This window comes from Adiantum capillus-veneris, chromosome 17, assembly GCF_014529385.1.
Source record: "Adiantum capillus-veneris isolate H3 chromosome 17, ASM1452938v2, whole genome shotgun sequence".
NCBI classification, from domain to species: domain Eukaryota; kingdom Viridiplantae; phylum Streptophyta; class Polypodiopsida; order Polypodiales; family Pteridaceae; genus Adiantum; species Adiantum capillus-veneris.
The window spans coordinates 126,659,269-126,685,351 of NC_140947.1; the positions used below are offsets into that span (position 1 = coordinate 126,659,269).

Below are 26,083 nucleotides of genomic sequence, written 5' to 3' on the forward strand. Positions count from 1 at the left end.
CCTTCACAGCGCAAACTGTTGAGTCTGGCTTTCCCCTCGTCTTGGATTACTCTACCTGCTGGACAGGACACCATCCGGTGGTAGTCCGTGCAGTCTATCGGTGACTACTACAGCTAACAGTAGCTTCTACAGTGCAAACTGTTTAGTCTAGCTTTCCTTCATTCAGAGGATGTTTACGGCGCAAATTGCTACATCTGGCCTGCCCGGAGTTTTACACAACTTAGCCACCTGGCCACATTGGGTTGCAGATTCATGCATTGACAAGCTTCCGGTCATTCTCATGACGGTTCCAGGGCTTCCCCATTTTCTCCAGATGTTTTGACTACAAACACCATAGATCCTATTGGGCAAGACACTTGCAGGTCTAATGGCACTCCTTTCACGACAAGGAGTTGTTTTCACACTCAGGTCTGGACCTTCACGCAGCATCTTCACCCTGTATCAACGAAGTACAGCAGTTTGCTACACTACTTGTGACGGCATCACACCATGAAGATTTCTTGGCGGTCAGAACACCCCAGACTACTGCTACACTCATGGAGCATTGTCCTTCAGTGAACATTGCAACAGACATCTTCATCATTGGCCTCACATCTTCGGCTTCATGCAATTTGTTCAGCATCAGGTGTTGAGAGGGGGTGTTAGATTTACACCACTATACTACTTCACAAGTCTAGGGCATACATGTACGGCTAGTATGTCTCCTGGCTGGCCACCCATACTCTAGGTTGCTCCTGGTCCGGCCGCCCGAGTTTGGGGCCGGTCGCCCACCTTTGTTCGGACGCCCTCATATATTTCCATATATCATTTTCTTATTGGGTCGTGGGGGATTTTTCTAGGCATTGCCCTAACTCCCATTGGGCACCCATTTATGGGGCCAGGGAGGTACCCACTTCCACACTATCTGGTTATTGTGTATTGGGTCTCTTGCTCTAATAGTCATGGGGTGCTGATCTCCCCCCTCTTCCACATCTAGTGTTTGTGTTTGTGTTCTCTCTCTCTCTCTCTCTCTCTCTCTCTCTCTCTCTCTCTCTCTCTCTCTCTCTCTCTCTCTCTCTCTCTCTCTCTCTCTCTCTCTCGCACACGCACACTCTCACAAGGATGTACCTTCCACAATGACTCAATATGATACAATGTACTGTTGTATCTATCGTGCCAGTGGCACCTTTTTTGGTTACCATTGGCAGTATGCCTCTTTGCTACATGCGTTCTCTCTCTCTCTCTCTCTCTCTCTCTCTCTCTCTCTCTCTCTCTCTCTCTCTCTCTCTCTCTCTCTCTCTAAGGGGCTTGACCGTTTGCATTACATAAAAATGGACCAATGGTCCATGTACAAGAAATATGGGAAAAACCTTGATGGATGTACAATGAGATCGTGGAAAAAAATTCCATAATGAACTACACGAAACATCCAAGGATAAAGATACTTTAACCACGTGGTAAAGAGTAGCTATCTGGATAGTGATCAAGCCGACACAAATCAGCCAAAATCTCTATCCACCTCGGGCAATGTAGCGAAAACCACAAAGTCCAGTGCTGATTATCTGATTGATATAAAACATCCACTGTAAGAACCTCCTGTAGGAGCTCGGAAAAGCCAAGGGACTATAAAACCCCTAGGCCGTGCCCCGGGGAACAATTCGCATCCATTCTAACATTTCTTGATGATGAACTCCAAAAAAGGATGCGCATCTACAGCACAACCAAACTGTAAGGGAGGCAGGGAGGACCCACTCGCTGTCCACCTCAAAAGTCAAGGGAAGGTACCAAGATGTACATCTCTCTAACCAAACCAACTTCCATAAGGCCTCTCTGAACTGGCTCTCAAACAGACATGCAAACTGCCTGATATCCATTAAGTAATTGGCCTCGACCATTGTCTGTTCCTAAATGATATAATAGACAACCTCTCTTGTCTAGAAGGAGTCCTCGTATAAAGCCTATTCTCTAAATCTAATCATGGGGGCTTTCTCTAGGCCGAGGTCTGTAGTACATAAAATCGTCCATAGGTCCATATACAAGAAATATGGGAAAAACCCTTGCAAGATGAACATTGAAGTCATGGGGAGAAATCCCATAACAAACCACAGGATCTGTCTAGAGATAAAGATACTTTAATCAAGTGGTGATGTATAGCTATCTAGGTAGTGGATCGAGTCTACACAAATCTGCCTAAAGCTCTGTCCACCTCTAGCAAAAACTAGAAAGACCAGTGTTGGGTATCTGATTGATATAAAGCATCCTTTGTAGAAACCTCTTGTAGTAGCTCTCTCTCGCAAGGAGAATCTAACAACCGCAAGAAAAAAATGTCAACACATAGTGGCCCACTCCCCAAGGAAACGTCTAGAGATCCCCATGGACCAACTGCAAAGATCTGAGCAGGCAAGATCTCAGAAACTGAGACATCTGCTGGAGATGCAAAGCCTGCTGAATAGTTAAAATCCTCAACAAACTGCGAGGACTCACCCCCCTGCTCCCCTTGGACAGCATCTATTGTGAGAGGCACTTGTGACTGAATCTCGAAAAGATCCACGGTCTGTTGGACTGGCCTACCCTATTCTTTATCCGTTGGCACGTGGTGCCGGTCCCCGTGACAGCTCTCATCAAACTTATCAATAAACGATTTTAATGATTTTATTTGACATAGGTGTTGCCCTACCTACACCTTAACGAGTTTATAACCTGCGGTTTGGTCCCGTAAAGGAGGCCTAGGAGCTAGCATTTTACCATCAAATGAGAAGCGCTAGCAAAAGGAGAAAATCAGCCCAGCATTTTTGCTCAGATCAGCCTTCGCATTTTTACAACTAGCTGGCAGCCCTAGGGCTTCCCTTACAGCAAATCAGCCTCAGCGTTTTCAGATTTCAGCACTTTCCCTCGCCGGAATTTGCTCGGATATGCTTTCACTAGCCCCTCCGTTGCAGTCCAGTACTTGGATAGCCCATCAAGCCTCTCCTCAGCCATTCCCTCGCCGACAGCGAGTGCTCTCGTTGCTGTCCATCATCGGCATCATCGAGATCTGCATTTTCAGTCCTGCTTTGCGTGATAGATCTGCTGTGTTTTACGTGCCAGATCTGCGTTTTGCAGCCAGCTTTCAACCCTTCATTCCTCTCACATCGGGAGCGCAATTCAGCCCTAGATATACCCCTTGGTGGCCATCCGCTATAAAGGAGGCCAAGGAGCTAGCGTTTTAGCATAAGATGAGAAGTGCTAGCAAAAGGAGCAACTCAGCCCAGCGTTTTTGCTCAGAGCAGCATTGGCGTTTTTGCAGCTAGCTGGCAACCCCAACGTTTTTGCTTGTCGACAGCAGATCAGCCCTAGTGCTTCCCTTACAATAGATTAATGTAACGGAGGCGGGCACCACGTGCCAACAGAAAAGTACAGATTGAACAACTTTAAGCACTTCAAATAACAACTGAACTAAAAGAGATGCACGAAACGAGACGGGGAGTGGCGGTGTTCCACCCCGGGAGAGCATTGGCCCCAAACCTTGGCGCCCCTTTTGGTATTTCTTTATATTACTTGAACTTGGTACAATGCCAGTACTCACGCTTTGCACCTTCACCCAGAAGAGTGCCAGAGACTGAGCCCTCTACACATGTTTGAAGGCCCTTGGCCAATGAAAAGCAGTTACGTGAAAAGCTTCAAACTCAAAAGCACCTAGTCCCAAAAGCACTAGCGCCCAAAAGCTGCTAGCCCGCAAATTACGAAAATCCATACAACTGCCACATCAGCACCTACAACGTAAAATGCAGAGTTTCGTACAGTCTGCCACGTCAACATATCAGCACGAATTGCAGAATTCCATACAGCCTATCAGCGCGTTTTACGGAGCGTCCATACAGTTGTTGCCACGTCATCAGTTGAATTCGCAAGTCTTCTCGATGCTTTATTTTAATGCCTTTAGTCACTTGGGCCCCATCAAATGAGGTCCCATAAGTTGGTGGGAACTCTTCTTTAAAAATAGGCCACTCGGCAAGACTTTGCAAGTTGGTAAAACTTCTTCTACTGCTTCTTCTTAGGGTTTAGGCTCCTCGGCCCGGATCTGCAGATTGGTTCCATTCTTCAATGGCTTGACACGTCAACAGTTTGTGACATCCCCCCTTCTTGAAAGAAAGTAATTTTCTGCAATTACAACATATCTGCAAAACAACTCAAGTAAGCTCAAAAATTTCGAAGGGTCATTCCGAGGGACAATTAGTTTTCTCATTCCAAATCGGAACTCTTGATTTCCTCAATCGTTGGCTTCCCAAAAGAATCTCATCCAATAAGGAGTCTCATTCCAGATTGGAGCTCTTGATTTCTTGGGTTGTTGGCTTCCAGAAGAATCTCATCCAATAAGGAGTATTCAAACATCACAATCTAACACAAATGCTCACATATGCATGTTACAAGACACAACGAACAACGCCGTTGAGCACTCCCCCGAGACAGACGGTCTGCGATATGAAGCTACTCAACGACTACCTTGTCACTCCCCCCGCAAATAACCTAAAAAGGTTCAGGCCATGAGTTCAGAGGATTGGTACAACCAAACGCTCCCCAAACCGCATCCTGCGTCACTTGGAGGTTCAAGCATACAACCAAACGCTCCCCGAACATCCCGTCTACGTCGTACAAAGGTTTTCCAGCATACAACGAAACGCTCCCCAGACATCCCGTCTGCGTCATTCCGAGGTTTTCAAGCATACAACCAAAAGCTCTCCAGACATCCTGTCTGCGTCGTTCCGAGATACCAAAACAGTATTTCTAAATAATCCACCCAGGGGTAAAATCACATCATTGAAACCAGTATTAAAACCAGAGTCTAATAGTTCAAATTGGCACCAAAAGACGTTTAAAACAGATACCATTCATTTCAAACAAATTCCAAACAAGATCACCAAACAAGTTCTCAAACAGAACTCAACCTTATAAAGCAATCTCGACATCAGTTGAGCTTGAAAAGACGATTGGCTTTCCATCATGAAACCTGCACCAAGATTAGGATTAGATTTCTTTCATAAGGTCGTAGACTCGTAGCCCACTACAGCATGGTCCATAAGTGCTTGAATAGTCGAAACAAGCCTCAACAAACAGTGTTCATGTGGCGATGATGGCAACCCTAAAATATACCAATATACTGGACCTCCAAGGTTATCAGCTCAAGAAGAGACCACTGTTAAGAAATCTGGCATGACAGACAAGAGAATCACTTCAAATACTTCACAACTTTATCACACTTTGAAATAGAGTCGACACGGCCCGACGTAGTTACGTGCCTTGAGGTATTGGCCCCAAAGTCTAGCGCCCCTTTCGGTATTTATGTTTATATTAATTAATGCTACAACTCTCGCGAGACCTCTGCTCTCAGAGACTCTGTGTCCAGAGCTCTGCATAGTGAGGCCCCAAGGGTTTTATTTATTCTTACAAGGGATGCCCCAAAAGCAGAGCCCCAAAAGCACTTAGTTCAAAAGCAATCAATCCCAAAAGCAATTGGTCCAAAAACTAGTGTTGGGACTCACATAGGAACCAGCGTAATTTTCAAAAATCAGTACAGCCTACCACGTCAACATTGTCAACGCTTTTTACGGAAATCCGCACGACAGTCCAATCAACCTGTCAACGTAATTTACGAAAAATCAGTATTGTTGTCCAATCAGCTTTATTCAACTTGTAACAGACTTGGACACTCCAAGTCGAGAATCTACCGCGACAACACAAATAAACACTTCAAAACAGTTCACAGTTCCAATTGATTCGACACTGGCCCGGCGGAGTTTCATGCCTAGAGATATTGGCTCCAAAGACTGGCGCCCCTTTCGGTATTTCTTTTTGTATTAATCTGTGTTCAAAGTACAAGAGTGCGGACATGCGCTCACACTCAGACTCTGCGTACAGATGCTCTGAGTTGTGAGAGGCCAGCCCGCGTATTTAAAGGTTACAAGGGATGCTAAAAGAAGAGCCCAAAAGCTGAAAATCAAAAGCATTAAAAATAAAACAGGTTCTCTCTTTTGATCTCTCAAGCCATTCTTGGCAATAAAGCAAAAGCTTTTTAAATAAAAGCTTTCTCTCTCTCTCTAACTCCTTGCGTAGGAAAATAAAGCAAAAAGGCTCTCTTCCTCTCTACAATTGCGTAGCCAAAAGGCATGCCTAAAAGCACAGCTGCCGCAAATCTGCTGCCACATCATCATTTGTCTGTGAATTGTGCCACAAATGCGAAGACTGCCACGTCAGCATTTTCTCTGCACGAAATTAATTCCGCAGGACTGTTTTCAACGTAGGGGTAGTGTGTATGTGTGTGTGTGTACTGTGTCCATGCCACGTCACTGGGTTGTGACATAACCCCCTCTTGAAAGCATTGTAATCGCCCTCGATTACGCCTGCAAAACAGACAGACGCCATAAACTGCCTTAGCAGACACTGACTGTTAGTACCTACGCACTAGGAACACACATCTAACACATGTACCAATCGACAGTCACATCACAGGACATCACATGACAATCACATTCAACATTCTTTCGGATCTAGACCATGATTTATCCCCGATTCAATTAGCAATCGCATCTAGATCCACTCACGGCCTCATAGATGCACGATTGACTAACCCCTATTGCAACCATGTCTATTCGAGATCAGACAGACCAAAATGCTGCAATCATTTCGTCTATCAGTTCCTGCACTTAAAAACAAGTCAAGAACAAATCAGTTTCATATTCAAGAATTCCATTTCATAAAGTCATACAAAAGAATACTATCAACTCTCAGTATCCCTAAAGCTCAAACAGACATCAGTGACTCTAGTATTCAAAAATCAAGACATCTGTTGACAAAGGAGCGGAGTAACTCATCTCTTGTGCAACCCACTGCACCATATCTCCGGCCAAGCTGAATTCGGGTTCCATTTGGAGTAGACTATGCTAAACCAAAAGCTTCAAGGTAAAGTTTCACAATCTGAGGAATATCTGTTGGGTTTTCCTCCTCCATCCACTTCGCATCCAATGCAGGATAGTTCTTGAATTTAACCAAGAACCGCCTTCTTACTTTACCCTTATTCTTTCTGTCCTTATTTGCCAAAATCTGTTCAGAAACAAGGATCTCCTCGTTTTCCTCCACTTCGGGTTGCTCATCAGGCTCCCCATCTTCGGACACATCACCCGTCAGTCTGCGGGTGGAAAGATGACGAGAACTGCAACCGCGTGCCAATGTTCTCCCAAATTGCCTTCCAAAACAAACTCGTAAATCTGGGGTCCCTGTCGGAGACAATCATCTCAGGCATGCCATGTAATCTGAAGATCTGGGCCACAAACAGTCTCGCTAAATGATCCGGCTTGACTGTTTTCTTCACTGGAATGAAATGAGCCTGCTTGCTAAATCTGTCAATAACAATCCAGATACCATCGTGACCACTCTGTGTTCTCGGGAGATCAAAAATGATATCCATTGCAATACTTTCCCAGGGGCGGGTGGGTATGGGTAAAGGCTGTAACAATCCCTGTGCTTTATGCCTGTCAAACTTGACCTTTTGGCATACTAAGCAACTCCGCACAAACTCTTCCACATCCTTTTTGAGTCTCGGCCAAAAGAAGTATCTCTCTACCCCTTTCATGGTGGTAGCAATGCCATCGTGACCACTCTGTGTTCTCGGGAGATCAAAAATGATATCCATTGCAATACTTTCCCAGGGGCGGGTGGGTATGGGTAAAGGCTATAACAATCCCTGTGCTTTATGCCTGTCAAACTTGACCTTTTGGCATACTAAGCAACTCCGCACAAACTCTTCCACATCCTTTTTGAGTCTCGGCCAAAAGAAGTATCTCTCTACCCCTTTCATGGTGGTAGCAATGCCGCGGTGACCCGTAAAAGGTGGACAGTGGCATTCAATCATAACCTTTTCCCTCAACGGCTGTGTAACGCACAACATGGTTTTTCTCATCAAGTAGGTCTCCCCATCCCGTATCCGTGTGAAAACCTCTGCAAAATCTGTATTTGTGGCATACTGGTCGACCATATCCTCAAAGCTCCTATGATCTTTCGCGGAAATAGCCACAACCAACGGCTTCCGAGACAAAGTATCTGCCACCACATTCTTCAGTCCCTACACATGGACAATCTGGAAGTGAAACTGTGACAAGATGTTCGCCCACCGCATCTGCTTTTCCGAAAGCTGCTTCTGTGACAAGAAGTAGCGCAAACTCTGATGGTCTGTAAAGACAATAAAATCCGCTCCGAGTAGGTAATGCCGCCACTGAGTAAGAGCATGGATAACCGCCAAAAGCTCTTTCTCATAAATCTGTGCTGTCATTTCCGGCCTTGAGAACAATCGACTCTCGTAAGCAATGACATGGCCTTCTTGCATTAAGACCGCACCCAGACTACGACCACAAGCATCACAACATACTTCAAATGACTTCTGCAAGTCCGGCAAAGTCAAAACTGGTCCCGTAGTCAATTTCTCTTTCAATGTCTGAAAGGCAGTCACCTCTGTGGGTTCCCACGAGAAAGGGAGTCCTTTATGTGTAAAGATATGCAGAGGGGAAGCAACCTCTGCAAACTTTTGAATGAACCGCCTATAGTACGAACACAGTCCCAAGAAGCTTCTAATTTCATGGACATTCTTCAAATCGGGCCAAACACGGATAGTCTCTATCTTGGCCGGATCCATTTGCACTCCTGCTGCTGCTGAGACAATGTGTCCCAAAGGAAAAATTCACTTTTCTTTGCATTAATCACTAACTTGTGATCTCGTAATGCCTGAAAGACCTGAAGCAGATGATCTCTGTGTTTTGCCTCATTCTTGGAGAAAACAATGATATCGTCAAAGAAAGTGCTAACAAATAGCCTGTACTCTCGAAAAATCCTGTCCATCATCCGGTTAAATGTCGCAGGAGCATTGGTTAAGCCAAAAGGCATCACCAAAAACTCAAATAACCCAAAAGTCGTCCAAAAAGCTGTCTTGTGGATGTCTCCAGATGCGATTCTGATCTGATGATATCCACTCTTCAAATCAATCCTGCTAAAGCACGAGGATCCCTATAATCTGTCGAGTATATCATCGATCCTAGGAATCGGAAATCTGTTCTTGATGGTGATTTTGTTGAGAGCTCTATAATCGATGCACATTCTCCAAGATTCGTCTTTCTTCAAAACCAACACTCGAGAGCAATACGGTGAAGTACTAGGCTGGACAAGACCCTTTTCCAAGAGGTCTTTCACTTGGTTCATAATCTCTTCATTCTGTGCTCGGCTCATGATAAGGTGGCCGGTTCGGTGGTGTGCTTCCAAGTATCAGATCAATGGTATGATCTTCAAGACGAGCAGGCGGTAACTCGCCTAGTAGGCCCTCTGAGAAGCAATCGACGTGAGAGTGGAGAAAATCTTGGCGTTCTTTATCAAGTTTAGATATATTTGTCCTATCCTTATCGCTCAATTCTTTCATAAAGACCGAGTAAACAAACAGGCTGGATTTCATTAATTTAGAAATGGCCAAAGCCGATACAATATGGACAAACTCGCCCTTCAGTTTAATATCAAGTACAATGGTTCTGCCCTTCTCTGTAGTCAATGTCGCTTTCCTCGCCCGATAATCGACCACGGCGTTGTTCTTGTGGTACCAGGGAATCCCTAAGAGAACATCACAACCTTCCAAAGGCATTATGAAAAAGTCCTCATGCCCCAAATACCCCTAACAATGCAACCGAAGTTTGCCAATGACAGGTGTAATGGCTACGTCCCTGCCGAGTGCCGCTAGAATTGCCTCTACAAGTGGTCTCATCCGATCAGGAGTGATCTCGAGCCGCGCCGCCATTTACGGTGAAATGAAGTTGGCCTTGGCTCCTCCATCAAAGAAGATCAGGGCCTCTTGGTCTTTCACTTTGCCCCAAGCTCGGCAAAGTTCTGTACTCTCGTCCATGGTGTTGGGATCGGTACCCACACAATCTGGAACCAGTCCTGTTTTCATCTTGCCTTTTCTTCCACATTCCTCAGCTGCTCCTGATAAAGCGAACTCTCTCCTGAGGAGTAAGCTTGGGTCGTGCATCTTTCTAATCTGGGTTGCTCTTCCTTTTTCAACTTTCATTTGTTGAAGTCTGTTCGGCTCTTTTGTGTCATGATCTCATCTGTGGGGTAGGTCAGAGTGAATGGCAAAACCCCGCTTCGCATGACTCATCAATAGAAGCTGACTTCTATTCCAAGCAGTGAACTCGGATCTCTGTAGGTAGACCCAAGGTGAACCGCTCGATCTGTTCTCTGAACGAGATCTTCTTAAATGAAGAGGCAGGTAGAAAAGAGGTCCAGAATCTTTCGCAATAAGCATCCACTGTATCTCTCTTAGTCATCCGAAGATGGTTCCAAGCAGCTCATGTATCGCGTTCATACTCTTGCGTCAGCAAGGAGGAAATACGAAAGAGTATGAACGCGATATACGAGCTGCTTGGAACCATCTTCGGATGACTAAGAGAGATACAGTAGATGCTTATTGCGAAAGATTCTGGAGCTTCTTAAATTTCAACCATTTAACTGGCGCAGTCTTGTTTAAAAGAAGCGTTGACCACCAAGTTCGAGCATTCCCCTTAAAATAAGAGGCAGCTCTCCAAACCTTGGAGTGCTCTGAGTAGCGTCCTCCCGCGAAAGCGATGTCAAATTGCTAAATAAAAGACAAAGCCTTCGAAGCATCTTTGTATCCTGAAAAAGTGTCAGATTTGATCGACTGTCCACCTTCCTTAAACTCTCGGACTTTCTTGCTTTTATTTTCCAGAAAGTCATACTGGTTGGCTTTATAAAAATTCTTCTTGTTCGCATAAAAGTTGTCGTCATCAGAGTCTGAACTATCTGTAGACGAGTCCTCTGTAGAACTGTCACTCACTGGGCAAGATTTAGACTTTTTTGCCTTTTTCTTGCCCTTTCCGAAGCGTTGTTTCTTGCTTCGCTTTTTGCCTTTCCTGTCTTCTTCGCTCGAATATGAAGAGCTAGAAGAACTGTCAGAAGAAGAAGAAGAAGAAGAAGAATTGGGTACTCCTTTAAATCGAACACGCTTCTTCTGTTTCTTTGCTTTGTCAAATGTCGACTGACGACCCAAATAACCCGCGAAGTCAGTGTCTTTCTTCTGCTTTTTGCCGTGCTTTTTAGCTTGCTTTGCGCGTCAAAAAGCTGAGCAATCCGTGCATCAACCACCTCTTCTAATTCCTTTTCTGAATATTTAAGTGAGCTTAAGGTTTCTTGAGAGCGGGTTTCGGGGGTGGTGTTGTGGTTTTCTGCCACTGCTTGTGCACTTCCTAAAAAGAAGCCTCGCTCACGTATTTTGCCAATTTCGGGTCCTTCGCAAAATTGAGCATCATCTTTGTTGCATTGCCGATCAATTGACGACGGGTCATCTCTCGTTGCTCCGCCTGAGTAGGCCAAGGCGGGCCATACTCTCGATCGGAATCTTCGTCGTGATCCCTGCCCGCATCTCCGAATGCAAAGGGAGTCGACTGATCCTTGCGTGAAGCCATAGGTGCCACGGAAAAAAATTTGGGATCGCATTTCCCATAGAAGAGAAATCGGTCGTGCTCTGATACCACTCTAACAGACTTGGACACTCAAGGGTCGAGAATCTACTACGACAACACAAATAAACACTTCAAAACAGTACAAGTAGGCTCACTTCATACCAATAAAGAAGACAGTTAAAGCCAATCACTTGGCCAAATTGTTTGTTTCACAGTTTTTCAAATTACATGGCATGCCTATAATAAAAACCCCAGGTTGAACCTAAGATTAAGCAGACAAAGAAGAAGAAGTTCCTACCAACTTATGGGACCCCGCTCGATGGGACCCAAGTGACAAAGGCATTAAAAAAAAAGCAGGACCCACATACGCATGCATGGACTGATGATGTGGCAACTGTACCGAATTCCGGATTTTCCGCTGACTGTTGACGTGGCAGACTGTCCGGAATTCCACGTTTCACGCTCACTGCTGACGTGACAGACTGTACGGAATTCCGTGATTTGCGCTGACACGTGTTGACGTGACACTATACGGATTTCCGTAATTTGTGCTTGCAGCTTTTGGACAAGATGCTTTTGAGTTTAAGGCTTTTCATGTAAATTGCTTTTCTCTCTTTCAATTCAGTTGTTATTGAAGTGCTAAAAGTCTGTTCTTTACTATTGGCACGTGGTGCCCGTCTTGTGACAGCAATTGAGTAGATGGGCAGAGAGAGCAGGCATGCGAGCATCAGGACAGGCAGGTTTCAGGAGAGGTTTTTCCACTCTTGATCACATATTGACACTCAAAGCTATAATTGAGGAGGGCAGATCACATGGTAGGAGGATTTACTGCACTTTTGTGGACTTACGCAAAGCATTTGACACAGTCCCTAGAGCTCGACTGACGTGCAGGTTACAGGAGATGGATGTACCCACAGAGCTGATTTGGGGGATCATGGCCCTGTGCAGGACAGTTGTGGCTCAGGTCTGCACTCTCGAGGGGGTGTCTGAACTTTTTCACTCCACTATTGGGGTGAAACAGGGTTGTCTACTCTCCCCTACTTTATTCGGTATTTATGTGGATGAGGTTTCAGAATACATTGAGAGGAGAGGCGATAAAGGAGCACCGTTAGCAGGGACCTGGATCTCATTGCTATTATATGCAGATGATATTGTGTTGATCTCAGATTTACCAGAGGGAATGCAGCGACATTTGGATACATTGCACACATTTGCTAGTGATAACGGCTTATCGGTGAACCTTGGCAAGACCAAGGTTATGGTGTTCAACACCACACCACAATGGGTCAGGCGATCTGCACCTACCTTTGCATATGGTCAGGAGACAGTGGAGTATACAGATGCATACACTTACCTTGGTGTGGTCTTTAGTGGCCCAGTGTTTTCTTCGACGAGAGCAGCAGAGACTAGGCTAACGAGAGCGTATGCGGCTTTAGGAAAGATGGAGAGGATGTGTTTGCAGGTTCAATTTTAGGAACCTCGAACGAAACTAAGGCTTTTTGATACTTTGGTCAAATCAGCTATGCTTTATGGGGTGCAGATTTGGGGGCCATCAGTGGATCGCCATAGCCGGGCTTGTAGTACTGATGGATGGAAGTGCATGGAGAGGCCTCTGGTATCTATGATTTCTCGGATGATTAAGGCCAAGCCCACTGTACCACATGAGATTATCCATACAGAGCTCGCTACTCCACCACTCATCATTGAGGCACTCACCAGATCCGTTTCTTTCATGCACAGTATTTGAGATCTCCCCAGAGACAGATATGCCCATCTAGCTTTAAAGTCTTCTCGACAACTTGCCTCACAAGGAGACACCTCTTGTTGGTATGCACAGATGACAGCTTGGTTCACGCTGCATGGTTTTGACATGGATAGACTACCCCCTTTCCAGTATTCGTTGGACGCACCCTCCTTGTCTCTCACACGAACCAAGATCACTCAGCTCATCAAACAACACTTGATTCAGTTAGACACTAGGAGGGCATGGATACAGCCTAATGCATGTGCTAGGCACGAAGATGGCTTTCTACAGAGAACATCTCCTTGAGCTTACACAGGATGGTTTTGTGATCAATCATCAGACCCGCCTACATGGACACTCATCTATCCCATGGATTACAATGTGCTATTGGACGGATGCGCACATCGTCACATCAGCTAGAGATTGAGACTGGTAGATTTAGAGGAGTACCAGTAGACGCCAAGATTTGTCAACTATGCCATATAGAGCCAGAGACAAAGTTACGTCACATTTGTCCTGCCTAGTCTACTATGAGATACGAGGCCATTTCCACTGCCTATTCAGAGAGGTTTTGGACCACTGGCCAAAGTTATGAGATATCAAGATCAGAGATGCCTTGGGCTATTTTTATTGGAGCTACGCAGACATAGGGAGAGCCTCTTGAGGAGACCAAACAGTAGGAGACACTCACAGAGGGAGATCACTGATTTTTTCAAACTACATGTCACAAACTACTGACGTGTCAAGTCACTGAAGAGCAGAGCCAACCTTCAGATCACGACCGAGGGGTCTAAACCCTAAGAAGAAGAAGCAATAGCAAAAGAAGAAGTCCTACCAACTTATGGGACCCCGTACGATGGGGCCCAAGTGACATAGAGGAATTAAAATGAAGCTGGACCCTCACACACAAAAGACAACGTAGAAGCTGATGATGTGGCACCTGTACGAACAGCTCGAAAATTGCGCTGATATGCTAACGTGGCAACCTGTACGGATTTCCGCGATTTGCACTGCTGATGTGGCAATTGTACGGATTTTCGTAAATCACGCTGGCAGCTTTTGGGCATTGCTTTTGGACAAGATGCTTTTGAGTTTGAAGGCTTTTCATGTAAACTGCTTTTGGGCCTAGGGTCTTCAAATATGAGGCCATGGGCTCATTCTCTGGCATGCTTCCTGGAGAAGGTGCAGAGCGTGGAGTATCGGCTTGTACTGTGTTGATGCAATATAAAGAAATACCGAAAAGAGCACCAAGGTTTGGGGCCAATACTCTCTAAGATGGAATTCCGCCACTCCGTGTCGCGTGTCGTCTCTCTCTTTCCATTTCAGTTGTTATTGAAGTGCTAAAAGTCTATTCAGTCTGTTCTTTTCCGTTGGCACGTGGTGCCCCTCTTGTGACACTACATGCGTGACGTTCAGACGAGCAAGCATCACAGCAAACTTCAGAGTCCACCTGTACCAGAGGTACACTGACTGACAGGGCCACTGAGCTGGAAAAATCCAAACGCCCACGATTGCGAGGTTCATCGAGACATCGATGGAAGCTGCACCAGAGGGTCGGGACTATTCTGGCACGACATGGGAGACGCCCAGTTAGAGTACTCACTAAGGAGGATATTAATGAGCTCCGCCAAAGATCGATGTTGGATATCATAGGATAGGATCTTGATTCCAGCATCTCAGCCTTTCATTTCATCCCATTTCATTTCGTTCAATTTCACTTTAGCTCAGTTCAGCTTCAGTTTTCCAGTTTTTAATTTTCAATCTTTCACACACACATTGTATCAGTTTCATCATTTGTAAACACTTTTGTCTCATAGGTCACTTTGGCCTTTTGAAGACGTTAATATATCATTTCATTTCATCTCTCTCTCTCTCTCTCTCTCTCTCTCTCTCTCTCTCTCTCTCTCTCTCTCTCTCTCTCTCTCTCTCTCTCTCTTCAAGGAAAGGTAAAAGGAACTTGTTAGGTGCAGCGGAATGAATGTTTGCGCTTTGCTCAAGATGAGTGCTCCGAACTGTGCTCATGGTTCCTTTTGTTCTTATGGAAGGTAGAGCCTTCCGTTCTTAGTGAGAGAATGCTATGATCACAAACAAAGTGAATGGACATTGTGCGTGCAAGTGTATGAGACTGAGAGATAGAGAGAGAAGAGAGATACGACACCAGAGACGTTGTAAAACCCTCCTCCGAAGGCCCCACTCTCGTCGGCGAGAGTAGTCTACTTATGATTGCACAAACTGGTACAATGGGAATGCATGTGACTGATGCAAGTCTAGGCTATGTCGGCGATGACGACGGGGACGACGAGACCGACCTAAGGGCTGAAATCTGCAATCTTTTATCAGCTGTCCAAAAACGCTATGGGCTGAAATCTGCTACAATCCAAAAACGCTGATTTGGGGGGCTGTTTCTGTGGGTCTTTGTCGCTGAAAATCTGCAGGTTTAGGGCTGAAAACAAAGGTTGCTTAAGGCTGAAAACTGATAGTCTATACGGGCTGAATCTGCTAATTCTTTGGGCTGATCTTGATGGTCTTCTAATGCTGAAAATCGCCGGGCTGAAGGGCTGTAAAGGCTGGAATCTGCAACTGCTGGGGAAAACCAAAAACGCTAGGATGCTGGTTTTCAAAAACGCTAGCTTGTCTGCTTCTTCCGGCGAGGGATGATGATGCAATGGGATGGGCTTGATTCTGGCAAGGAAAGTTGCTGATGCAATGGGATGATGAGGCTAGGATGGGCTTGATTCTGGCCTCATCACCCTAGCCTCATCATCCCATCCAATCAGTCCACGGGCACATAGGGTTGGATGTGTCACGTGACAGAACCATCATTTAAGCTAAAGGCAATTACTAACGCAAGGAAAAGAAGTAAAAGATTTGTGGAAGTGTAAAACCTTGATCTTCACCATGTTCAATTCCGTTGCACCTGACAACAGAGCCCCAAAAGCTTTGGTCCAAAAGCACTTGGCACCAAAAGCATCTACTCTCAAATCTTCACGCGAAACTGCCCAAAAACTGCCAACGTGATTCATGGACATCCGTATTGCCTGGCACGTCAGCATGTCAACGCAATTTACAGAAATATGTAGTTGACTTAGCTTTTTCACTTTTCGAGGTTTAAGCCCCGATTTTCAACCCAAATAACCACAGAAATCTGTTGATTTCCTTTTCTTCCGAGAGTGCTTTAGGCTTTTTATCAAATGGTTTGTCTTCCTCTCAAGAGCTTTGTCAAACTCTCTCGACGATTACAATTTCTGATATTCTACACTCGACTTTGCTTTCTGCTTCAGTACCAACTTGAGAGGAGAATGGATGGCCTCGCGCCATCTAGTGTGAACCTCGTCAAGCAGGTAATTCTTCAGGTGATTCAAATATTTCGGATCCTTGGAGTACTTGATCAATCTTTTCATGCACATGTCAACCTGCAATTGACGTTTGTGCTTGATTCACTGTCAAAAATTTGCCAAAATCTCCCGACGACTAGGCAAATTTGCTAAAATCTCCATTGGTTTCCTTTGTTCCCCTTTCAGGTTTAGCTTTTCTTAATCTCCCTACAAACTTACAGTCAATGGGTATCATCTCTGTCTTACTTGGGAGATAACGAAGATGAATCCATAGTGTATAAGACCACTCAAGTAAAAAGAGCGGAACGGACCCTGGAAGTAGACAATATTCATTCAATCATGTCTACACCCATCAATGCACTCTTACTTTGGAAGAACTGTTAAAAATTAGACCATATTTATGGAATGATCTACAGACAACCCTAGAGAAGGTAGGGATAACGGGGCTCATCGTGAAAAATTTGAAAAGATTGCAACACGAAATGGATAACAAAGAGATTCGATCTGTTCCGGCGAACAAAGTTGGAGAACATAACGAAGGGGAAGAAGGAAACACCACCCTTCCAATGAAATATAATGACATTGAAACCATGGCAATACTGGATAGCGGGGCAGGCATAGCCATAGCCACAAAAGTAATATGGGAATCCTAGGAACAACCAGCCATTAGACAAACTCGAATGAAGTTGCAATTGGCTGATGGACATATTGAAAGACCCTAAGGATTGCTAGAAAAAGTGATAGTTAATTCCTGTGAGATTGAATATCAACACACCTTTGCCATAGTAGACTTTGGGAAGAAACTCAATTACGAAACCATATTGGAAAGACCTTTCATGCGACAGGTACAGCTTATCCAAGATTGGGGAAACAACTATCTGTACTTGAAGCAAGTGGGATCTATAACAAGGGTTAATTTAAAAGATCACACTTATAGAGATGCCATGAAAATGCCCATACAAGAGTTCGATTCAGCCTCTTCGGCTGAAACTAAGCTTTCTTCTTGGTTGAACAAAGACACTCCTATTTGGATGTGCAGAGCTTCAAGGAATGGAAGCTTGAATGTACCTTAGAAAGGGATTGCACAGACAAAGCCTATGTACTTGAACCCTTTCTAGAACATTTTTGTTCGAACCATTTGAGTGGACTCAAATTTTAGCGACAATGGATGTATGTGTGAATACGTTTATGTCTACTCAATTTTGCAATGAGGATGGCTACGACATAGTTCCCATCCAAATGATTTCAACCCTCCACATTGAAGATGAAATTGAGAAACCCAAGGACTTGATGAAAGCTCAACAAGTCTTTTCAGACCTCTACTACGATGCAACAGATGAGTTAGAAGAACACTCAGCTACCTCATAAGATTCGGGATCAGAAAAAGAACATGTGAAAGCTAAGCTACTCTTGAAAGGAGAGGAGGAAAAGTTTTTTGACTTTCCTAACCAGAAATCGAGAAGACAAAAATGGTATAAACGAAAAAGAGACACCGAAAACGTGAAAACAAGACCTATGCCATCAGTCTCCAGTAGAACACAGTTCCTAATGCAGATAGATGCACATAATTGTGTCAAGGAAAAAATCAATGGCAGATATCCTTGAAATAAAAATCCAGGAATTCGAAAACATTGAGAAAAACAAGAAAGGATACTCAAGCAAAGCCAAACCAACAGGACAAGGAGCCAACCATGACACGAGTTGAGCGAAAAAAGAAGTATCAAGAGTTGAAAAAAGCTCTAAAGGAGATATATACAACCGAAATGGAAACCATAGAAAAGGATGGTAAAGATGTAATGAGTGTTCCGTCCCATTACAAAAAATATACTCTCCAAAACCGAAAAATTATAGTAGAACAACTTGTTAGAGAACTACGAAAACAGGGCGAGTCCTACGAAAAGCCTGAAAACGCGAAAAAGATAGACTTGGCTGAACCAAGAGAAGAACCTAAGCCTGCCTACATTGCAAATGACCTAAGAGAAGAAGAAGGAAGAGATTTTACTAAGCTTACTAAGGGAATACCGAGATATCTTCGCTTGGTCTTACGAAGATCTCAAGGGTGTTGATTCAGAAATCTGTCAACATACCATACCCATGAGAGATGATGCGAAACCAAGTAGACAAAGACCATACACATACAATGAAACATTTGCCAGAAAGATCAAAGAAGAGATTGAGAAACTAAAGGAAGCTTAATTCATTTATGAAATTGAACACACAGATTTGGTGTCTCCAATTATAGCCGTACCCAAGAAGAAGAAAATTACACGTGTGTAAACCTCAAGAAAGTGAATGCAACTACCATTAGAGACAACTTTCCTCTTCCACTCACTGAGCCTGTGTTCGAACGAGTTGCAAAAAAAGAAGCTTACAGCTTCTTAGATGGCTTTTCGGGATACAATCAACTTTTGCTTGACCTAAAAGATCACCATAAAACTGCTTTTGCAACGGAATGGGATATTTTTGCCTATCGGGTTATGCCCTTTGGGTTAAAGGAAATTCTTGGAAGTATATATGGATGATCTATACGTACATTCATCAATCCGAGCTGATTATTTTGAACATCTCAAAAAGGTATTCGAAAAATGTAGACTCTATAGGATTTGCTTAAATTCTGAAAAGTGTACATTCATAGGTAGACAAGGAAAAATTCTTGGACATATAGTGTCTAAAAATGGCATCGCTACTCATATAAATATAATTCATGTTATTGTTGAATTGCTTAGACCAACAACAGTCAAGGGGATTCAAGCCTTCATGGGACATTGTGGATATTACAGACGGTTCATTTACATGTACGCTATAATTGGAAAACCCATGTATAGCTTGATTACACACTTTGAATGGACTGATGAGTGTGAAGAATCCTTCATGAAGCTTAAGCAAGCTCTCACCTCAGCTCCAATTTTGAAAGCACCAGATTGGAATAAGATATTCCACATACATATAGATGCTTCAAATTTTGTCATCGGGTGTATACTAGCTCAACTAGGAGACGGGAAAATTGATTTTCCTATTTCTTGTCACGTGACACATCCCAACCCTATGTGTCCGTGGACAAGCTACACCATAGCAGGGTTCCCATCAGCCAAGTCAGTTAGATTAGCAGTGATCTGGCACTTTTGTGAGTCTATTCGTAGACCGTGCATGCCCAGTCACTTAGCATAGATGCATATCCTCCGGTTACACACAGCATGATCATCGAAATTCCCATCAGAATCCATTAGCATCAGTTAGGGGAATTTTTCAGTACATTTAGCCTATTTTCCTATTTATTGGGATTTTCACTTATTATTTTTAAGTGACTTTCCAACAAAAGTAGGTAGGGCAATTTTGCTAAGTTTCTATATAAGCGCACCAAAGTTCACACTTTCTGGCACAATAGGTAGGGCAATTTTGCTAAGTTTCTATATAAGCGAACCAAAGTTCACACTTTCTGGCAGAAGAGGCAGCAGGAGCTTCCCGCCCAACAGGCAACTTCTCAGCAGTACCCCCCCTTATGACCCATCGCCATACCTCCCTTGGCGTTTTTCTCCCATAGCAACATCAGCGCCATCAAGTCCATTGGCCTGGCATGTTCCCGCGACAACCACCCTCAACCTCAGCGTTTTGGGATCGTTAAGCATCAGCAAGACATCAGCAACTCTCAGTGTTTTTCATCAAACACTAACGCTAGGGAAGCAAGCAGGAATTCAGCAGTTTGTAGCGTTTTTTTGGCAAGGAGAACATCTGCAGCCTCAACGTTTTTACAGCAAACTTCAGCTTTTTTTCAGCCCATCAAAAACGCCAGCAGATCTGCAGTTTTCAGCCATTGGAAAACGCAGGTTTTCAGCAGCAGAACATTAGCAGATTTCCCCCATTTTCAGCCATAAAAACGCAGCCAAAACAGTCGATTTCAGCCACCGAAACAGTCCCGAAATTCAGCGATTAGAAGATCTCAGATTTCAGCCATCGTCGTCGTCGTCGTCGTCGGCATAAACCAAGTTGCATAGTCCATTGCATACGCATTGTACACCTCTGTGCAATCAAAGAATAGACCACTCTCGCCGACGAGAGTGGGGCCTTCGGAGGAGGGTTTTACAAACTCTCGGGTGTCGTATCTCTTCTCTCTCCTTCTCTCAGTCTCATTCACTTGCACGCGCAATATCCACTCACTTTGTTCGTGATCATAGCATTCTCCATAAGATGGAAAGCTCTCTCTTTCCCTAAGAACTAAAAGGAACCTTGAGCAATAAAGATCACTAATCTTGAGAAAATACAACATTCATTCCGCTGCACCTTACATTTCTTATGCTAGCCGACAGTTGAACATGGCAGAAAATAATTATACCACCAGTGAAAGGGAAGGATTAGGAATGATCTATGCCGTAAAAAAGTATAGACATTACCTATTAGCAAACAAATTTGTGTTCTTTGTGCACCACCAAGCCTTATTGTACTTGGTCAACAAGCCATGCAGCACAGGAAGAATAGTAAGATGGTTCATCATTCTTCTGGAATTTGATTTCACGGTAGTTGTAAAAAAAGGCACTACTCATCAACGAGCGGATCATTTGTCTAGGATTGTTTCAAGAGAACCTCCTAAAGGAGTAGATGATGATCTACCAGATGCATATCTGTTCTCCGTGGAAATGATACCTCGATGGTCGGAAAATATGGTATCATTGATGACCATAGCTCAAGTGGATTCGCAAATACCACTTTCTATTACAATCGAATTAATTGAGAAATTGATTGTGTATCAATTACTAGCTGGTAGGCTATACAAAAGAAACTGAGATGGAATCTTGCTCTAATGCATTAATCCTGAAGAGAAAAACCAATACCTAAGTCAAGCACATATTACCATAGTAGGACTTCACTTTGCGAAAGACCAGACTATGCAAAGGATCTGAAAACTTGGAGTATTTTGGCCAACTATGAGTACAAGCTTGGACAACAATGGACACTCCAAGGCGAGAAATCAATAGCAACATTAAAAAAAATCTGCAAATAACGAAACTGAGCTTGAATAAAGAAAGGGGGAGAAAAGAGGAGAGTCGACACACAACTGCGTAGTTCCATTTGCAGATGCGCTAGCCCCAGAGACTGACACCCCTTTCGGTATTTCTTTGTTATTGCTTCACAAAGTACAACGGGTCAAGTTCTCTTCGCGATTCTATGTCCAAATGCTATGAGAAGACTTGCCCTCTAGGCACTTATAAACAGTACACGGGATGCCCAAGAGCAAAGCCCCAAAAGCTATGGTCAAAGAACTTGGCACCAAAAGCATCTTCTCCCAAAATCTTCACGCAAAACTTCCCAAAATCTGCCAGCACAATTCGTAGAATTCCATACAACTTGCCACCTCAGCATGGTAGCATAATTTACGAAAATTTGCAATTGACTTGACATTTTCCATTTTAGGGTTTAGGCCCCTTGACGGGTGCTCTTCAAGTTGGTTTTGAAACCTTAACCCCCTAGGCCCTCTAGGCCAGATCTTCTGATCTTCTTGGTTAGAGTTTTTAACTCTCAACCCCTTGTCCTCTCGGCTAGTCCTTCCAATGGGCATGCCACGTAACCAACTTCTGACAGAAAATCCACACAGTAGACACGGAGTGACAGAGTTCCACTCCTAGATCACTGGCCCTAATAACCCTGGTGCCCTTTCCGGTACTACTTTTTATATTGATCCACACAGAAGATCCACACAATAGGCATGGAGTGGCAAGAGTTCCACTCCTAGATCATTGGCCCTAATAACCTCCTTCCGATACCCTGGCGCCCCTTTCGAATGTAGCTTCACAAAATGCTACAACCGTGGGAAAGCTCTATCCCTGCTTCCGCACACTCAAGACGCCAGAGGGAACCCCCACGGTTCCTATTTAAAGACCCCTAGCCTCGAAAAGCACCTAATATGAATAGCTAGGCCCTCATAAGCTTCTAGAGACAAAAATTGGCATCCATGAGGCTATTCTGTGAATTGCCTGTCTATACAACCCCATGATTTGCGGCATGAAATCTGGGTGTCCGTAGTGTTGTCACGTCAACTCGTTTTTAGGGTCTTTCACTTATCCAATCACTTCGAACGCTTCTACAAGTCCCCTTCAACAAGGTTGCCACGTCAGCACTGTGACACTCTATGATGATACAAGTCGATAAAAGAAGTGTGTGAAAGCCGCAGCATAGAGTGACATTAACTGCCTCACCGAAATTTAAACCCGATGCAGACTTGCCGACTCAAATTTCTTCGGATCATTCCTTTGGATGCCTTAACCCACCACACCTATGACAAAATCACTTCCTTCTTAGAATCTCCACCAGATTCAAAAGTATCATCCTTCTCTTGATTTTGAATAAGGGAGAATACCAACCAGTTGGCAGGCCACCCCACATGAGTTTATGTACACACACCCCATACCAAATTCCAAGAGATGTATTCTCCACTAAGTAGTAACAAGTTTGCTTGTAAATGGTATGATATCGTCTCCTTCCTTACCATAATTCACGTTTGTTAGTTGTTTGAACATTAAAGAGGCGGGGTACATGTGTAGGACAATGCTATTACTTGGAAAAGGAAGAAAAGTTGAGGTGTGGCATCAATGTTACAAGCTCCTATACACAAGGAGGTTGTGACAACCATCCACTATGAATGACCTCAAACAACTTGGAAAACAGCTACAAATTGAAATATGATAAGGAAGGAAATGACATCGAGCCGTTACAACTTGAATGACAAAGAGGTTAAAAAAGAGAATCTCACACACATCGCTCGAGCCCTCCCACAGAAAGAACCAATGGCCTTGAACAACGAAGTGTTTCTCTAGTATTGGGAGCACATCCTTCATCCACGTAAAGATTTGCCACTTGAAACCTCCCCCCCCGGGGGACCAAAACTATACAAACTCTTCAATCAATGAGCTATCCTAAATTACCCCAAGCATCTTTATATAGGCCCTAATTTAACCCTCCAAAAGCACACACAAACATAAGAGCACAAGGCCCCAATGCCCCAATACCTTCATGAAAGGAAAGGCTGAGGCCACGCAAGCCAAGATCACTCTCAAGCTTGTTCTTTCCATGCCACGGGCCATAGTAAATGTGTATATAATTAGTAAGAGAGGGATAGATGACACAAATAAAAAATGATGCAACAATCACAAAGGTATACATAGGACCAGTGATTACTGAAGACAATTTCAGGACTTCCTTTTTTCTTCAACACACCTAGATGAATAATAAGATCATCTAGTGGTTACATCAAGGAACAACTAACATTCTACCAAAGTACTACCTGCATAAAGAGATCCATGGGGACTTGTCATGCCATTCCGCAAATTTTGAGAATACTGATAATTCAGTTATGAAATTTGGGGTTGAGCTCTCTACATCATTCAAGCCCTGACCAGCCGGAACGACCCTCACTGTACAATAGACTTGAGATCCTTCTGACGCACCATAGCACATTCTTTTCTTTAAGCACTGATTGTTGCTGCTTAAATCTTCGGCTGACATAACAGATACTTGAACCTGAGCAGAAAATGATGGCAATGATTGCAATTCTTCATGGAAGCTGGAAAGTTCAAATAATTCCCTTGACTTGCATTCTTCATAGAAGGAAACGCTCTCAAAATGCTCAGGATTCAGTGACCATCCTTTGTCCTGCTGCAAGTCAGTAAGGTGGGCTTGAACTTCTGCAAAATATATATTATAATTAATACTTCAGATGCTGGTTCCTACAAATAGCCTGCTTCCTGAAAGCTCAAAGAATACAGCCTTACCAGCTCGCCTATGCCTTACTGCCTTAACAGCCCTACTTCTAGATTCCCGAAAAGTAGCTTCGGGTAGTAAGAATGCCCTTTTCACGTTGTCAGCAAGCTCTTGCCTATCCTTTATGCTGAGTTCTAGGTTACCTTGAGCATACACAGATCGCAAAGCCGCCTCACAAAGATGGGAGTCCAAATCACTTGTATTTGCCTCTGAATCCGTAGAATTCTGTGAAGAAAGACACGACGCCTGACCTGAAATGCTTTGAGGTTGGAGAATGTCTAGTATGTTAGAGTCAAAATCCTCTTCAGCAGAGAAGACAAGCTCCTTGACTTTATGTGATAGAGTGTCATAAAACAAAATTCTGAAACTCCCTTCAAGGTCATCGTTCCCAGCTTGGCTGGAGGGCGTTTGCGGTATAGAAATGGACTCCTTCCATGTGTGTGAGTCGAGGATGGAGCTCAAAGAAAATGTATGCCGATGAGGTTTGTAGTCTCGCAAGGATGGCTGTTGGCTGACAGTGGTAAGCCGGTTGAGGTGTGGCGCCATCTCACTCTGCTAGTCTCAAATGCCTTGATGTAAGAATGGTGCGGTTGCCAATCTGGGTGTGTCTGTTTTTTGTCAGTTACAGAACTAAACGTGTGTGAAAAAGTGTGTGTGTGTGTGTGTGTGTGTGTGTGTGTGTGTGTGTGCGCGCGCGCGAGAGGTAGCAACAGCCCAACAAAGCTTCCCCTCAGCTTATTCTAAAGAGCAGAACAGATGCACGTACGCTGTTCGAAAATCGATGGACGCACAGAGAGAGAGAGAGAGAGAGAGAGAGAGAGAGATGTCGAACGCATTCAGTGGAGGTTCTCTCCCTCTCTCGCTTCCTCTCTTTCACTTCTCTGATTGTAACGCACTTATGCTCGTCCTCGTCGTCATCATCGAAAGCCGGCATGACACAGTCTTCCAAGGCATCCCCGAAGCCGAATGACGGGCTCGAACACGTAGAGGCCAAACAGCCGGCCAGCCACACAATACGGGGGCGTTGTGCAGGCCTGCGGGCAAAGCGGTGGGATCAACGGTTGATCCTCCGCGGGATATCTCAATGCGCATGGACACTCTGAAAAAAAAAATGGGGCGCCTACTTTGAGCCCCGCGGGTTTGAACCCAAGACGTCCCCACGACTTCGTCCTTGATAAGTAAACTTCGACATGTGTCCTCCTGTCCAAGTATACAAAATCCATCCTAATTTTCTTTTTTTATTTTGTGTTCAGGTCGTTGTTGATAGCAACATAATACTTTCTCTTTCCTCCTTGTCAGCTAGTTGGCTGCACCAGTTGATGTGCTCGATGTCAAGCCAAGGGTCAGAACGCACATGCGGTACAGCCGCATTTATATAGTACGGCCAAGGCTTTATACATGGCACGGTTGGGTGGAGAAAGGCATGTGTATGTCCCCGAGTCTTACATTGGTATCAAAGCCTCACGGTCTTGGGGGAGAGGAAGAGTGGTGTTGAGGGTCACTAATTAGCCTCTTCATAGTTGTACTTTTAAGGAAAGAAGTCCTCGATCTGCCAAGGGGTAGTGGATAATTTCACCTTATCCAGTTGCTTACAATCACTATTAGTAACACAATAGACTATGTTGGTCACAATAGTAACTGATAGTTTAAATAGTTTCTTTATAGAATCTAACCAAAGGGTTCGGATTGCCAAGGCAACACCCAAGGTTATTACTTAAATATATATTTGTCTTCACTAATTTCTACTTTTATTGTTTAACATGTCAAAGGAATTTTGGTAATGTATCTTT

At 44.1% G+C, this 26,083-nt stretch overlaps 1 protein-coding gene across 14 annotated transcripts in view; it reads right to left on the reverse strand.

Moving 5' to 3' along the window:
• The window catches only part of LOC147438039 (uncharacterized), a 64,723-nt gene extending 39,368 nt beyond the window's left edge, over positions 1–25,355 (reverse strand). For 9 of the 14 annotated variants that reach the window (XM_086487410.1, XM_086487411.1, XM_086487412.1 and 6 more), the window contains exons 1-3: positions 25,060–25,353; positions 24,305–24,891; positions 23,818–24,217 (exon numbers count right to left, since the gene is read on the reverse strand). In XM_086487410.1, coding sequence (XP_086343536.1) covers positions 23,818–24,217; positions 24,305–24,839 — 935 coding nt within the window. In that variant the 5' untranslated portion in view covers positions 24,840–24,891; positions 25,060–25,353. Of the gene's footprint in view, positions 1–23,817; positions 24,218–24,304 lie in introns of all 14 variants that reach the window. The other 5 variants (XM_086487402.1, XM_086487401.1, XM_086487399.1 and 2 more) reach the window with 3 other exon arrangements.
• Positions 25,356–26,083: the final 728 nt, after the last annotated feature.